General features: G+C 44.4%; 1 protein-coding gene across 1 annotated transcript in view; it reads left to right on the top strand.

Moving 5' to 3' along the window:
• The window catches only part of PLEKHM3 (pleckstrin homology domain containing M3), a 75,210-nt gene that overhangs the window by 10,190 nt on the left and 52,668 nt on the right, over positions 1-12,352 (top strand). The window contains exon 2 of the mRNA XM_009643545.2: positions 3,209-4,144. Within this exon, the coding sequence (XP_009641840.1) occupies positions 3,209-4,144 (936 nt within the window). The remainder of the gene's footprint in view (positions 1-3,208; positions 4,145-12,352) is intronic.

Genomic DNA, 12,352 nt, shown 5'->3' with positions numbered 1-12,352 from the left:
CAAATGGCTCAGGCATGAGCCATTTACTGTGATTATTTCCCCTTTCTTACTCTTCCTCAATTTATTCTCCCTGTCTCTGTAGGGAGGAAAAGAGATGCAGTTTCTGTTTGGAAGGTGGATGGAGAGATGGTAGCATTTGCTCTCTGAGTGGAAAGATATTATCTGGCACACTGCACGTCGAGGAGATAAAGGAGCAGAGGGTTGTAAGGTGTGTGTATATGCGTAGCATATGGATTCAGTGCATCTCTGCCAGCATCTATTGCCCTGACCTAAACAATACGAAGCATTTGAATTTTAATCAAGTTGGCTGTTGATTCTGTCCCGGTTAGAGGGAGAGTCAGTGGAGCCGATTCATGGGAGCTTGAACGGAAGAAGTGGGGCGAAGGAGGGAGAGTGGGGTGCCTCTGTGAAAGGCAGGGAGAGATAGCCTTTCTCTAACTCAACAAAAGACAAGCAAACCTGTGTGCAGATGAAGCAGGGGTGGCTGGGGGAAGGTTACGAGTTGTCTTATTATGGAGAAGCTTGAACTGTCATCTGTACTTGATGGAAGCGAGGGAGATTGCAGTTGGAGCTGCAGAAGCACTGCCTCCCTGATTGGATTAATAGAAAGGGAAGATGACTCTAGAATGGCTGCCCATTATCTGCACTACAAAGGGATTAGTGTGGGTTTCAGAGAAATTAATGGCTTTTGAGTTAGCGCAGAAATACTAATGAATGTCGGGGCCAGAGATGTACGGTGAATAAAATTGGTTCCCTTTTAGTGTGTGTGTGTGCGTGCATGCATGCACGTGTATCTGTCCATTTGGGATATGAAAGTGTGCTTTTTCTCTACCATTTTGAGTTTTAGATTAGGCTTTCAGTTTTGATATTTAGCTGAAATACTCTCCAGTAGCTTATTTGTCGGCAAGGTATAGTTATATTGATTTCTTTTCCACCTTTTCAGACCTAGTGCCAAAGTAGCAATTTTTTAATTGTTGTTATGATTTTAGTCATATATGCAGGAAATCTTTGTAGCTAAAGTGTTGAGTGCTTTGAATGTGATGTTAAAAGCAGGCTCCGTTCTGAGTAAGTAGGCAAAGTGGGGAAGCTGAGGCTGGCTGGGCTGGCAAGGCAGAACCGAAATGCCTCCTTTTTGTTAGTGTGGGTGAGAGCTGGCATCCTTCCCTGTTTTTTTAATCCCCATGAGGTTTGCATATTCACATTAAGTATATCAAGCAATTAATTTTCATGTATGTTCATTAAGTTTAACTGAAACTTATCTACTTAATCCTTATAAATCCTTAAAGCTGGTCTTCACTGAAAAGCTAGCCAAAGCTTTTACACTGTTGCTGTCCTTAATCCTCCTCCTGACCATACAGAAAATTCTCACAACCAACTACAGCCAATGCTTTCAGCCAAGGATGGGAGCATTTCCTTAGACTGTAGGTTACAGACCAGGATCTGCTTTCTCACCAGTTGGTATCAGAAGCCCTTCGGATAGTAAGTCAGTCCCTCAAAAACTCATAGTCCCTGACTCTCCCTGTGCCCCTGAGAGGACAGACAGACAGACAGACTCACCCATTAGCTGGCGGTGGTGAGAGCATCTTGGCCAGCAATCCTGGCTATATTAGCTGGGAAGCCATACATGGGAAGTACACGTGGGGATGCAGTAACTTCTATACAGGCTCATCTTTGGCTCTTTGTTTCCAAGCTTTGTCAAGCCCAAATGCTTCTGTTCTCTTAGCCTCTGCATTGGAGACGTCCTAGGCATACTTGGAGGTGATCAGGTCTAAAACTTATTAGAGTGTGGCCTGTTAACGTCAGTGGTAACTGGTTAAGCTGAGACGCTGAAAATATTTTGCCCCTCCAGCTGTCTACCCTATTCCTCTTTAAAAGGTTGTCAGCCCAAGGGCAAATACCACAAGTGAAACAGCTCCTGTATTGCTGCGGTTTGTAACACTGGTTAAGGTCAATTGGTGCCGATTTTGTTTTGACCTAATTGTGCCGGGCAGTGGATGAAGAGCTGTTCCCAGGTGGCTTACCTTGTTCCTGTGTGGGGAGTAGCAGTCTCTATGCAGCAGGAGATGAGACAATCAGAGGCAGAAAACTCTTCACTTCTGTCTGTTAATTCTGCCACTGTTTGTAAGTCAAGACCCATCACAGGTACGCTTACTGAAAAGGTGAAGTAGCAGTCAAATGGGAGCAAGAATTTGTTCCTCAGGCTGGGTTGTTTTGGTTAAGTGTTAAAGTCTGTGTTAGAGCGTAACAGTGAATGCCACTGAATTTATACAGGGACCGATAAAAATTGCATAGACCCACATGTCCAGCCCAAGGTGAAAATACGACGTCTGCATATGTATTAATGGTGGCTGAAGTGGTGCAAATCTGATTGGAACAAATTTTGCATGGAAACCTTTTTTAAAACTCAAAAATGCTTTAGATAATTCCTTTTAAATTCATATCACTTTGGTGCCCAAAATGACTCGTGTATGGCTGGTTTTCTGGAGATGAAGAAAATTCCCCTTGACTTTGCCTTGGGATGAGGTTTGTGCAAGGGTCTGCTCTGAAGCACCTGAAGTGCTGAGGCACTTAGATATGTGTGTTTGAGTCTTGGCACCCTTTTTTAATTTTTGGTCATATCTGCTGGTCCTGAGCCTGATTCTGATAGATCAGCAAAGCTCCTCTCTAGTAAAAGGAACTGTGCAAAATGTTCTGGTCCCAGGTTGTGCTGAAATGTGTTAAGAAACTGCTGTCATTGGGCACAGTTCTCCATTCCCCGTGTCCTAGGTAAGTCCAGGTGCCAGGTGCGGTGCTGAGGGGAAGGTGTTTTAATTTGTATTTGTTTCTCATGGTGGAAATCTATTTCAATTGGCAGTAGATTACTTGATAATATTGTACTCTTCTGGACTAGGTTCTGGGAGACTCGCAGTGTTTTGTTGCTCTGTCACTATTCTGGATAATCTCAGGAAAATTGCTTTGTTTCTCTGTCCCTCTGTTTCCCTGTCCCTGTAAAGTGTTTTGGTACCTCTGGATAAAAAAGTGCTTGGTTCAAATGTAGAGTCGGTGCTTGTGTTTGATAATTATAACCTATTGTGTGAAGGCTATTTCTGTGATCCTGTCCTCCAGATATATCATGTGTGGGTAGGAGAGATAAGCCAGAATGACGTAGCAATTTGAAACGACTATTTAAAAAGAATTAATGGTAACGTTCTCATTTTGTTTCCTCCAGAACACAAGCCAGCGTTCCCAAATATTCTGAAGAAGGGATACTTAGAAATTAGAAGAGACAATGACAGCTACTGGCAAACCTGTTACGCTGAGCTCTCCCCGTACAAACTGTACCTGTATTGCTTGGACAGCAGTGGCAACCAGACTCTTCCCACTGTGTATCCACTCATGCATTTTCAGAGAGTCACTGTTACTGGTTGCATTGAAACCAAGGTGGTGGACGCTGTCCTGTCAGACAACTCGCAGCTACAGCTGAAGGCAGAGTCCTCATGGGAGGCTTTGGACTGGGGACAGAAACTCTGGGAAGTGGTGCGTGCTTCTGTGCCTGCTTTCACGAGACAGCAGGAGAAACTGGAGAATGTGCCAAAGCCTGACAATAATAGTGACCTTTCTCAAACCAATGGATTGTTAGAGAAGCCTATGGAGCTCTTCCTATCCATGAATTTGACTGAAAACACTAAAGAGTACCAAAATATTCTCAAATCAGGGACTCTTTATAGGTTAACTATCCAGAATAACTGGAAGGCATTTACTTTTATCCTGAACAGGTCTTATCTCATGGCATTCCAACCGGGTAGGCTTGACGAAGATCCTCTGCTGAGCTACAATGTCGATGTGTGCCTGTCAGTCCAGACAGATACTCAGGATGGCTATGACTCTTGCTTTCAGGTCATTTTTCCTCAAGATGTCCTCCGCCTGCGTGCAGAGACCCGTCAGAGGGCCCAGGAGTGGATGGAGGCACTGAGAGCAGCAGCCAATGCTACTAGAAGTTTAACTCAGAACCCGCAGGTCACGCTTAGGAACAAACCTGGAGATCGGCCCTTTGGAAATGATCTTAGAAAGAGCAAGCGCCAATCTGTGACCACCAGCTTCCTCAGCATCCTGACCACGCTGTCTCTAGAGAGAGGGCTCACAGTTCAGAGCTTCAAGTGTGCAGGTAAGCAACCAGATTGCAGCATCTGCATCCCCTTCTGCAGGAAATCACTTACAAGAGCACGTATGTGTTTTAGCAGCACACAGCTCTTCCCTGCCTCTCTCTGTGGCCATAGACACTTTGGTGTGTTAGCCTTTCTTTGCTCTCTCTAAAATGTGGAGAACAGCCTATGGGATATTCAGGGATTCTCCTCCATTGGATGAGCAGTGCTGAAATGTTAGATCCTGCCCAACACATGGGCCAGGGCTGCCTTACAGGGTGACTGAGCTGTTTTCTTGATTCAGGACACTGGAAAGGTGGTCCAGAATCAAAGTGATTTGAATGCTGGGTACCATGCAACTTTACAACTTCAAGCACTTTTGTTTCCTTTTATTACTGTGTCTCCTCCAAGTCGTTTTTGGAACTCAGTTTCAGCTCTGGGCCTTCTGGGGAGGCTCCTCAAAGCATATATGGTTCCATGAAACACTGTCATTTGGCGATGCATGTTCTAGTACTGACGTTCAGGCATGAGCTCATCTGCCTGGCTCTTCCCTTGAGGCAGGGGTGAAAACAAGACCTTAAATCTCTGCATCTAATTGTAAATCTTGGTTCATTTGACTGCTGAGTCTAGTCCTAGGAAGGAACATGATTTTATCCAGTTTGGGAATGAATAAGCATTTCCAAGACCTCCTCAAAAATAGGATCAAGCCCTGGGATGGCAACAAAATGCATGTGTCCAACATGAAATAGGATTTAGTCTTGCATTATGTAGTATGGGAGCAGACTTTTCTGTGGGAAAGGGTGGATTTCCTTTCCCAAACGTAGGACAATTCATCTTCACTCACTCTTGTATTCCCCACAGAAATAAGGTGCTGTGACTGTGTAAGGGTTGCATGGAGTCTTTTCTTGATACACGAGGCATTCCCAGTGCTCCTGTGGTCTCCTTTTAGTCTGTAAAGCTGAGCAAACACTCCTGTGCAGAGAAATGTGAGTTGTGGAGAGTCTGTGAGGACCCAGCCACTGGGATTCCCTGTGCCTGAGGAGGGGGATGCACAGCACTTACTGGAGGAGCGGACCCTTTGCCTGGGACCCTCAGAGCTGGTCTTTGAGAGTCGGCTGGAACTTCTAGCTGGAACTTCTTTCTAGCGCAAAGAAATGAGTAATTGTAATTATAACTGGGGAAACTTGTCCGGCTCAGAAAAGTTTGTGCTGAGGAGACTCTGGAGACACACCAGCAAGCTGAGACTCTCTGCTTGTACCGTGCTCCCTGCAGGCAGTTTGCGCTGCTCCCTGGCGTGGGCTGCTGTTTAACCTAAGGGGCCTGCTGTTGGTAATTACAGCTTGCAGGCATTGCGAGCCATTTTCCCCAGGGCTGCTGGGAGGGGTAAGCTTGGAAAAGGATGAGGAGGGGGGAGGAAGAAAAGTTTTGCTGTGAATTCTTCAGCCATTTAGTGCAAATTCCTGTAATTACCGTCTTTGTGTCCTGTCCCAATGGCACATAATACAGCAGAAGCCTTTCCTAATTGAGACCTTACAGGAGGTACAAATCCCTCCTTTGTTTGGCCTGACAAATTAGTGCCAGAAAGTGGCAAGGTCCGAGTGGGAATCAAAGGCAAGCAACACAAAGATGGAACTTAAGGCTACAGTAATAACCCTCTCTAGTCCTGCAGGGGTGGGAGGGAAGGAAAAGTAATGACCAATGAAAAATGAAGGGGTTTTTTGTTATAAATTCCCTTGACATGACAGCACCTCAGGGCTGCTTTATTTATTTAGGAAAAGTGATTAAATAGTAATACAACAGGGCAGACCATTGTCTCTCGAGCTACCCCCCTTCCTACAGACCCCTGCTGCCTTGGCTAATTGATTGACAATGAACCTCTGATAAAGAAGGTTGTTGGGAGGACCTGATATTTTCTCTTTGCAGTCTTTGTGGGGTTCCCCTCCCCGATTTTTTTTTTCTGTTTGAAACGCCCTCTGCACCCCCCTTTCCTTTTTTCCTTCAGTACAAGCTTTTCAAGGGACTGCTCCCAGACAAACAGCTGACACTCACAAGCAGGTAGGGAAGAATGTGAATGTCTGTGCCTTGCTATTGACAAGTTTATCTTGGAGTCTGACTAGCACTTTTCAACTCATGATAGAAGCCAGGGCGGTGGTGTCAAATGTAGTCATGGGGCAAGGGGGACAAACTGTTGATACACGGGAGTCAGAAGGGCAGCTTGAAAAAAGTTTTCTTTTGCTTGATACGGAACCTTTTCCCCATGTTTCTAACTCTTTGTCCTACTGTGGAGGGCAGGACGTTATTTCTCATCATTTCCAAAAATGAACTAATAGGCCAGTGATTAACAGTGGAGAGGCATGTTTATATAAACCCTTTTACCTTTGCTGCCATTATTTATATTTTTGGCTTGGAACGTAAACACATTTTGGAACATGGGGCTAACTAGAAACTGCCGGCACTGGAATAGCAGCCACCTCTGTCCTTTGCATGTTCATGTAACTGCAGGTGTGATCTTGCCCTGTTGCTGAGGTACGACAATGTTCCTGTGGGAAGCATCAGGGGCTCTGAGTGAGAGCGGCATTTGTGAGCGTTGATCTGCTCAGGTGAGACTTTGGAGGGACCTACCCCTTGTCTTCAAATGGGTATGAAGTGAAAGTTGGTTGCAAGTCCAAGCTGGTAAATACCAGTTTTTGTGATTTGTTCCTTAGCATGTAGGAAATGAGACATGCATCATGTTAGGATGATCTGGTGGGGGATGTGTGTGTTGTTATTTTTTACGTGTTTATTTCGCCTGGGTTCAAGAGAAGTCCGCAGAGCATTCATGTTACAAATTTGGGATGAGGTGACTTCCATCAAAACATGTGTCTGGCACGTGCAGCATCTTGCAGACAGTGATAGCTGGTTGTGAGTACTCCAGTGGCTGTCCTGTCTCCCTGTTGGCCCACCTGTGGGCTCCTGCAGAAAGGCAGGCGTTTCTCCTAGAGGAACTCTCCTGGAGGTCTGTAAGGAGCGAACGTCCCCAGCTGCCCTTCACTATTGCTATTCCCTTGGCATGTGTCTTCACATTTCCATAGATGGGGAAGATAAATGGCCTGTGCCCTTGCATCCTGTTTTTGCATAGCTCCTGTTCTTCTGATGTCTCTCTTCCCATTCACCTTTTTTGTGAGTCCTCCAGTGGCTGTCCTGTCTCCCTGTTGGCCCACCTGTGGGCTCCTGCAGAAAGGCAGGCGTTTCTCCTAGAGGAACTCTCCTGGAGGTCTGTAAGGAGCGAACGTCCCCAGCTGCCCTTCACTATTGCTATTCCCTTGGCATGTGTCTTCACATTTCCATAGATGGGGAAGATAAATGGCCTGTGCCCTTGCATCCTGTTTTTGCATAGCTCCTGTTCTTCTGATGTCTCTCTTCCTATTCACCTTTTTTTTTTTCCCCCCCTCCCTGCCCTTTATTACAACAAACATTTTTTCAGTGAAGTCAGCTGTGTCTGCCAGGAGCTCTTGTTGCTTAGACAGCAAGTCCTAATGGATGTGGAGTTTGTATCTTCTGCAAAATGTGCTCGACACCCTTTTGTATGTCTATGTGGCTTTCCTTTCTCCTCTTCTGGGGTGCCTTCTGTCTTTTCCTCCCTGCTTTCTCTGTGTCTCCTCACTTGCCAAAAGGATAAATACTGCTATTAGGGCTCCACGGACTCTGCTGGCTGAGCTGAACACTAGGTGCAGGGAAGCCAGGGTTAGTAAATGGGCTATTTCCTGAGCTTGCAGCCCTGTCAAATTGAGCAGCAGGTGGAAAGCTGTTGGCTTTCAAGGAGTCATTCTGCCTCTAGTGCTGTGATCGTGTGTGTAGATGGGGGACAGTCCAGTGCAATATGCCCAGCTCCTCTGCAGCTTCTGCTCTAGCTCACCCCACTGGTCTGAAATCAGCCCCTACTGCAGTAAAAGTAAAGTTCCCTTTTTTTTTTTTTCCCCTCAATGAAAAGAAAGTATTTTCCTAATAGCTTGTAAGCCAGCAAGTGTAATTTTTTAAAAAAAAGGAGAAAAGAATTAGCCAGGTGTGATGTTGATTTTTAGTCAGCTTCTCAAAAAGCCATATAATTGAAGCTTCTCAAATCCAGATAGTGGAAAAGCATGGGTGCTCCTTCCTTGAATTTAGTAAATACTTTGTGAACTGTCATCACACCCAGCACCTATTTGTAGCATGTCACTGAAATAAAAATACTAGGGGACAAATCCTAGCAAACATAGCACAATAATAAAATACCAGAAGGTCCTTTGGAAAGTTGTCAACACTCTTGTTACATTTTTACTCCCAAATAACAATTGTTCTCACCTGTCCAGGGCTTTTAGGATTGTGCTTTCTAAGTGCTGTATATAGTTTGTGCTTGGTTTCATTTCAGTTGATCTCTTTGTTCCAAGACTTCAGCAGCTCTTTGCATTCCCTGTATTTGAGACTCTGTAAAATCCCCTGAGAATGTGTTTTGCACTGTAAAGGTTTTATTGTTTAAGTATCTTCACTTTACAGCACAGTCTTCCAGTCTTGTCTGTGACTTTCAGGCCCTGTTTCTATTGATTCAAAAGTAAAACTTCCACTGCTAGCAGTGATATTTCTAAACTCTTACTTTTCTTTAGCAAAAACCATCTGAGCAAAAAACCGTTGTCCAAGGCTAAATGAGTATTTGGAAAATACACCATGTCTAAACAAGGCAACAGACTTGTTGAGGGGAGCGGAAGGAAGGTCTCCAGACAAGGGTGACTTGAATTTTTGTAGCAAGGAGTACTTAATTTACAGTGGACCTACATGTTTCAAAACACAAGGTTGCTGGTCCACAGTGGTTTGACACGTGACAGCTCTTGTTTGGGGAAAGATCAGAAGATACTGCATGGTATCTCTTTTACTTGCTTGAGTTGATTAAAGTTGTTATCAGCGATCAATTATGATCACAGAAGCCATTTAATCTTCAGCGGTAAGGTGAGTGAGCTTTTCAATCCAGTTTTAAGATGGCTTGACTAGGGAAAATGGCAATGAAAACTATTAGCTTTGTCTATGCTGGTAGAAGTTACGTCCTTCACCTTCCTGGGGTCTGGCTGGCACCTTCGCAGAGTGAGTTTTTCCCCTTCATAGGATTTGCTTTGGAGTTGGCCTGCTACTGCCCCAGAAGGGGCAGCTGAGTACTTTGGCAGTTCAGTGCCTGTCCTGCACCCTGATGTGTGCTTTGCAATCATCAGCTGGTGTTTTACTGACTTCTTTGCCTCAGCCCTGCAGGTGGCACAGTCAATACAAACATCTTGGCTAATAAATCTACATATTCCTCCCGGCAGGTTTAAAAGGCGCTTGTGCTGCCTGTGTGGGGATAGGGCGACCCCATCACTCTAATCTGCCTCTCTGAACAACTCTGCAGGTTTTCAGTATGGTGATTTTCTTTTTTTTTTTCCATCACAAATAAAATATTTGTGCTTATTTCTTTTACTGTTACAAGCTCAGTTCTGCTGTCTCTACTCTTAGCCTAGGCTCTGTGTTTGTCCTTGGCTATGCCTTGTTTCTTCCTGGCTTATGGGTGCTAGGTATTAGTTCTACTGCCCCCAAAGAACTCTTGGTTGTTTGGTTGTTTTTTCTTTTTTTTTGTTCCATTTGTTGTATGAAGCCACTCTTGATGAATCTTTTGGCATAAAGTTCAAAGAAGAGAATGCCAAACCCAGGGATTTTAAATGGCCAAGTCTCACCTTTGTTGGGATGGAAAAAGCTACGTTTGGACAAATAGAAGTTTTTTTCACACCCAAAAACTCCAACACATACCCATGCCCAATTCTTCCCTGGAGAACCTAGAGGTTCCTCATGAATTGTGTTACAAGAGACAGCTTTATTTCTTGGGCTAGCATCTTTTAAATCGATCAAACCAGCTTTTGCTAATAAAGGCCTTCCTTGTCTTCACAAAAAGGACCAGGCAGGGTATATCTGTGCAACCCTTTTTCTGCAGTTGCAATTTATACCAGGCCCCTGAACTGGTGTGGCACATGACTTCTCATTTAGTTTCCTAAGAAAACAAAGCTTATGTTATAATGCTGTCTGCTCACAGTTTTACCCCTGCCCTGTAAGATTTGAATCTACTTGACTGTTGTAACAACATTTGACAGAGGAGAAGAGGTGGCAAATATGTGGGAATCTTAGAGGCTTCACAGAAGCTGGCATTACAGGGAGCCCCTCTTAATGTTGCTCTGGAAGAAAGCCTGCGATGTGCACTGTGTGTTTGCTCAGCATCAGAGCATCCACACAGGTGTGCAGCCTTGAGGGACAAATACAGAAGAAAAATGGATGCTTTAGGACCACTACAGCAAAACTAGGGCATTTGTGTGCATGTTGGCAGGGCTTCCCTGCTTCTGTCACATGCCAAAGCAGTGTATCATTGGCAAAATGTGTGGATCAGATCGGGGGAATGTAAAAAAAGTTACAGAGCAAACCACAGGCCAACTGGTGGGAAGGTTTCAGGTTCTGAGTCTGGCCTTGTGCGGTGTCAATAGGCTCTGATACATATCTGTGCTGTGTAAATCTGAATAGTGCATCTGCCCAAGGTAGCGCTGTGGTAGTGACATGCTATCAAGAACAAGTTCAGCCAAATAGCATTGGCAAAAATAAATATAGCCTCATTTACTGCGCAGTTGTTCGTCATGTTAAAAAGAGATGCAAAACCAGCTGTGTATTCAAACAGAGAGATTATTATTTCTGGGTATGTTAATAGCTGCTGTATCAAATAAAGAATTTAGCAAATTAGGTAGCCTTCAGTGTAAGTAAATGAGTGAGAGATGCAGGGGTAAGTGGTCTTTGAGCTAATTGAGTTAAGTAGAAACTCTTTTTTTGCTAAATGGCCTGGCCACAGCTGAGGACACTGGCACCAGCGTTTGCTCTGATTACACGAATGGTTGGCCTGCTCTGTTCTCTTGTCTACCTTCTCACTATATAAAACTAAGCATAAGGGTAATCAACTGTAGGAATGGGAATACCATTATTAATGCTCAAATTGTCTACTTACTCCTAGCTGACAGACTTCAAGAGCTGGCCCAGAGAGTGTGTTCAGTTCCCATCCCTGACTAAAGAGTTGGTGAATTACTGAATCCTGCCAATAAGTCATTCCACGGAAGCTCCCATTCCCTACTGTCAGGCAGCACTTCAGAGTCTCAGCAAAGCATCAAATATTGCAGAGAATAATCCTATAAGGGCATGGGGGAAATAATAGTAAATTAGCTTGAGGTGTACAGTATTTTTCTCAGCACTGTTGTCCTGGAAGAGGGGAGAAAGGAGTTGAAAGGATGCACAAGGAGAATGCAAACTGGCCATATGTTAAAGGATTCACAAACTATATAGCTGTGTGAAGTGTGTCTTTGTAGCTGTTTGTAATTCCCTCAGAGCAAGTTCTCCAGGAAGAATGGCAGCTGTCAGCATTTGACACTTAAAGGTAGAAGAACCTATATTCTAATGAAATTCAAGGCGGGGGAAATCGAAGCAGATAAAAAGCTAGTTTCCAAAAGTATAGTTTTGTTGCAGCCATTTGACACACGGCTAGCATTTTTTGGTCCTGATTTACTGATGACATTTTTTCTTGGCTTAAATATGCAAAGTGCAAGCTTACAGTTTGACATATATGTTTTTTCAGTGTTACGTTTGCAGGCTTAACTACTATAAGTTTTGTTGGGAAGGCAGAATTGAGCTGTGTAAGCTGCAGCATGCTTGTATGCTATCTTCTACAAAGGATAGCACAAAACATCCAGAATGTTGCATATGCACATATTTGTGCTATCACCTGGCTTGTTTCCATCAGTGATTTTGATTTTTTCTTCTTGATTCTTCATCTTCTTGGGGAGGGTCACAGCTCTGCGTGTTCAGCATGACTGACGTAAAGGGTGTTGTTTACTTCACCTACCCCTAGCAGTCTACATATTGGATGTCTACACTAATCCAGTCTTTGCTGACTGGAAGAAAGCCTAGGTGCCTAGAGGATGATTCATCTCATCTGCCTTGGAGAGATGCTCTGTGGCAGTGTGCCTGTGAGACATCACTAGTGGGATGGGATGGGTCACTCTCTGGAGTGGCCTGTCTCCCCGGCCCAGGCTAGAGCCTGTAGCCAGCAAATCTAGACCAGGTAGGCTAAATTAGCTGAGCTGGATTATGCAAGACAGGAAAGGCAGGGCTATGTATTATATCTTCAAATGGCACTAACGAAGATGGGAAGGCTGTTGATTTAGGGCTTA

Source organism: Egretta garzetta, unplaced genomic scaffold, assembly GCF_000687185.1.
Source record: "Egretta garzetta isolate BGI_Z169 unplaced genomic scaffold, ASM68718v1 scaffold297, whole genome shotgun sequence".
Lineage (NCBI taxonomy): Eukaryota > Metazoa > Chordata > Aves > Pelecaniformes > Ardeidae > Egretta > Egretta garzetta.
The sequence above is the reverse complement of the archived record's forward strand: the minus strand, read 5'-3'. Positions and strand labels throughout refer to the sequence as shown.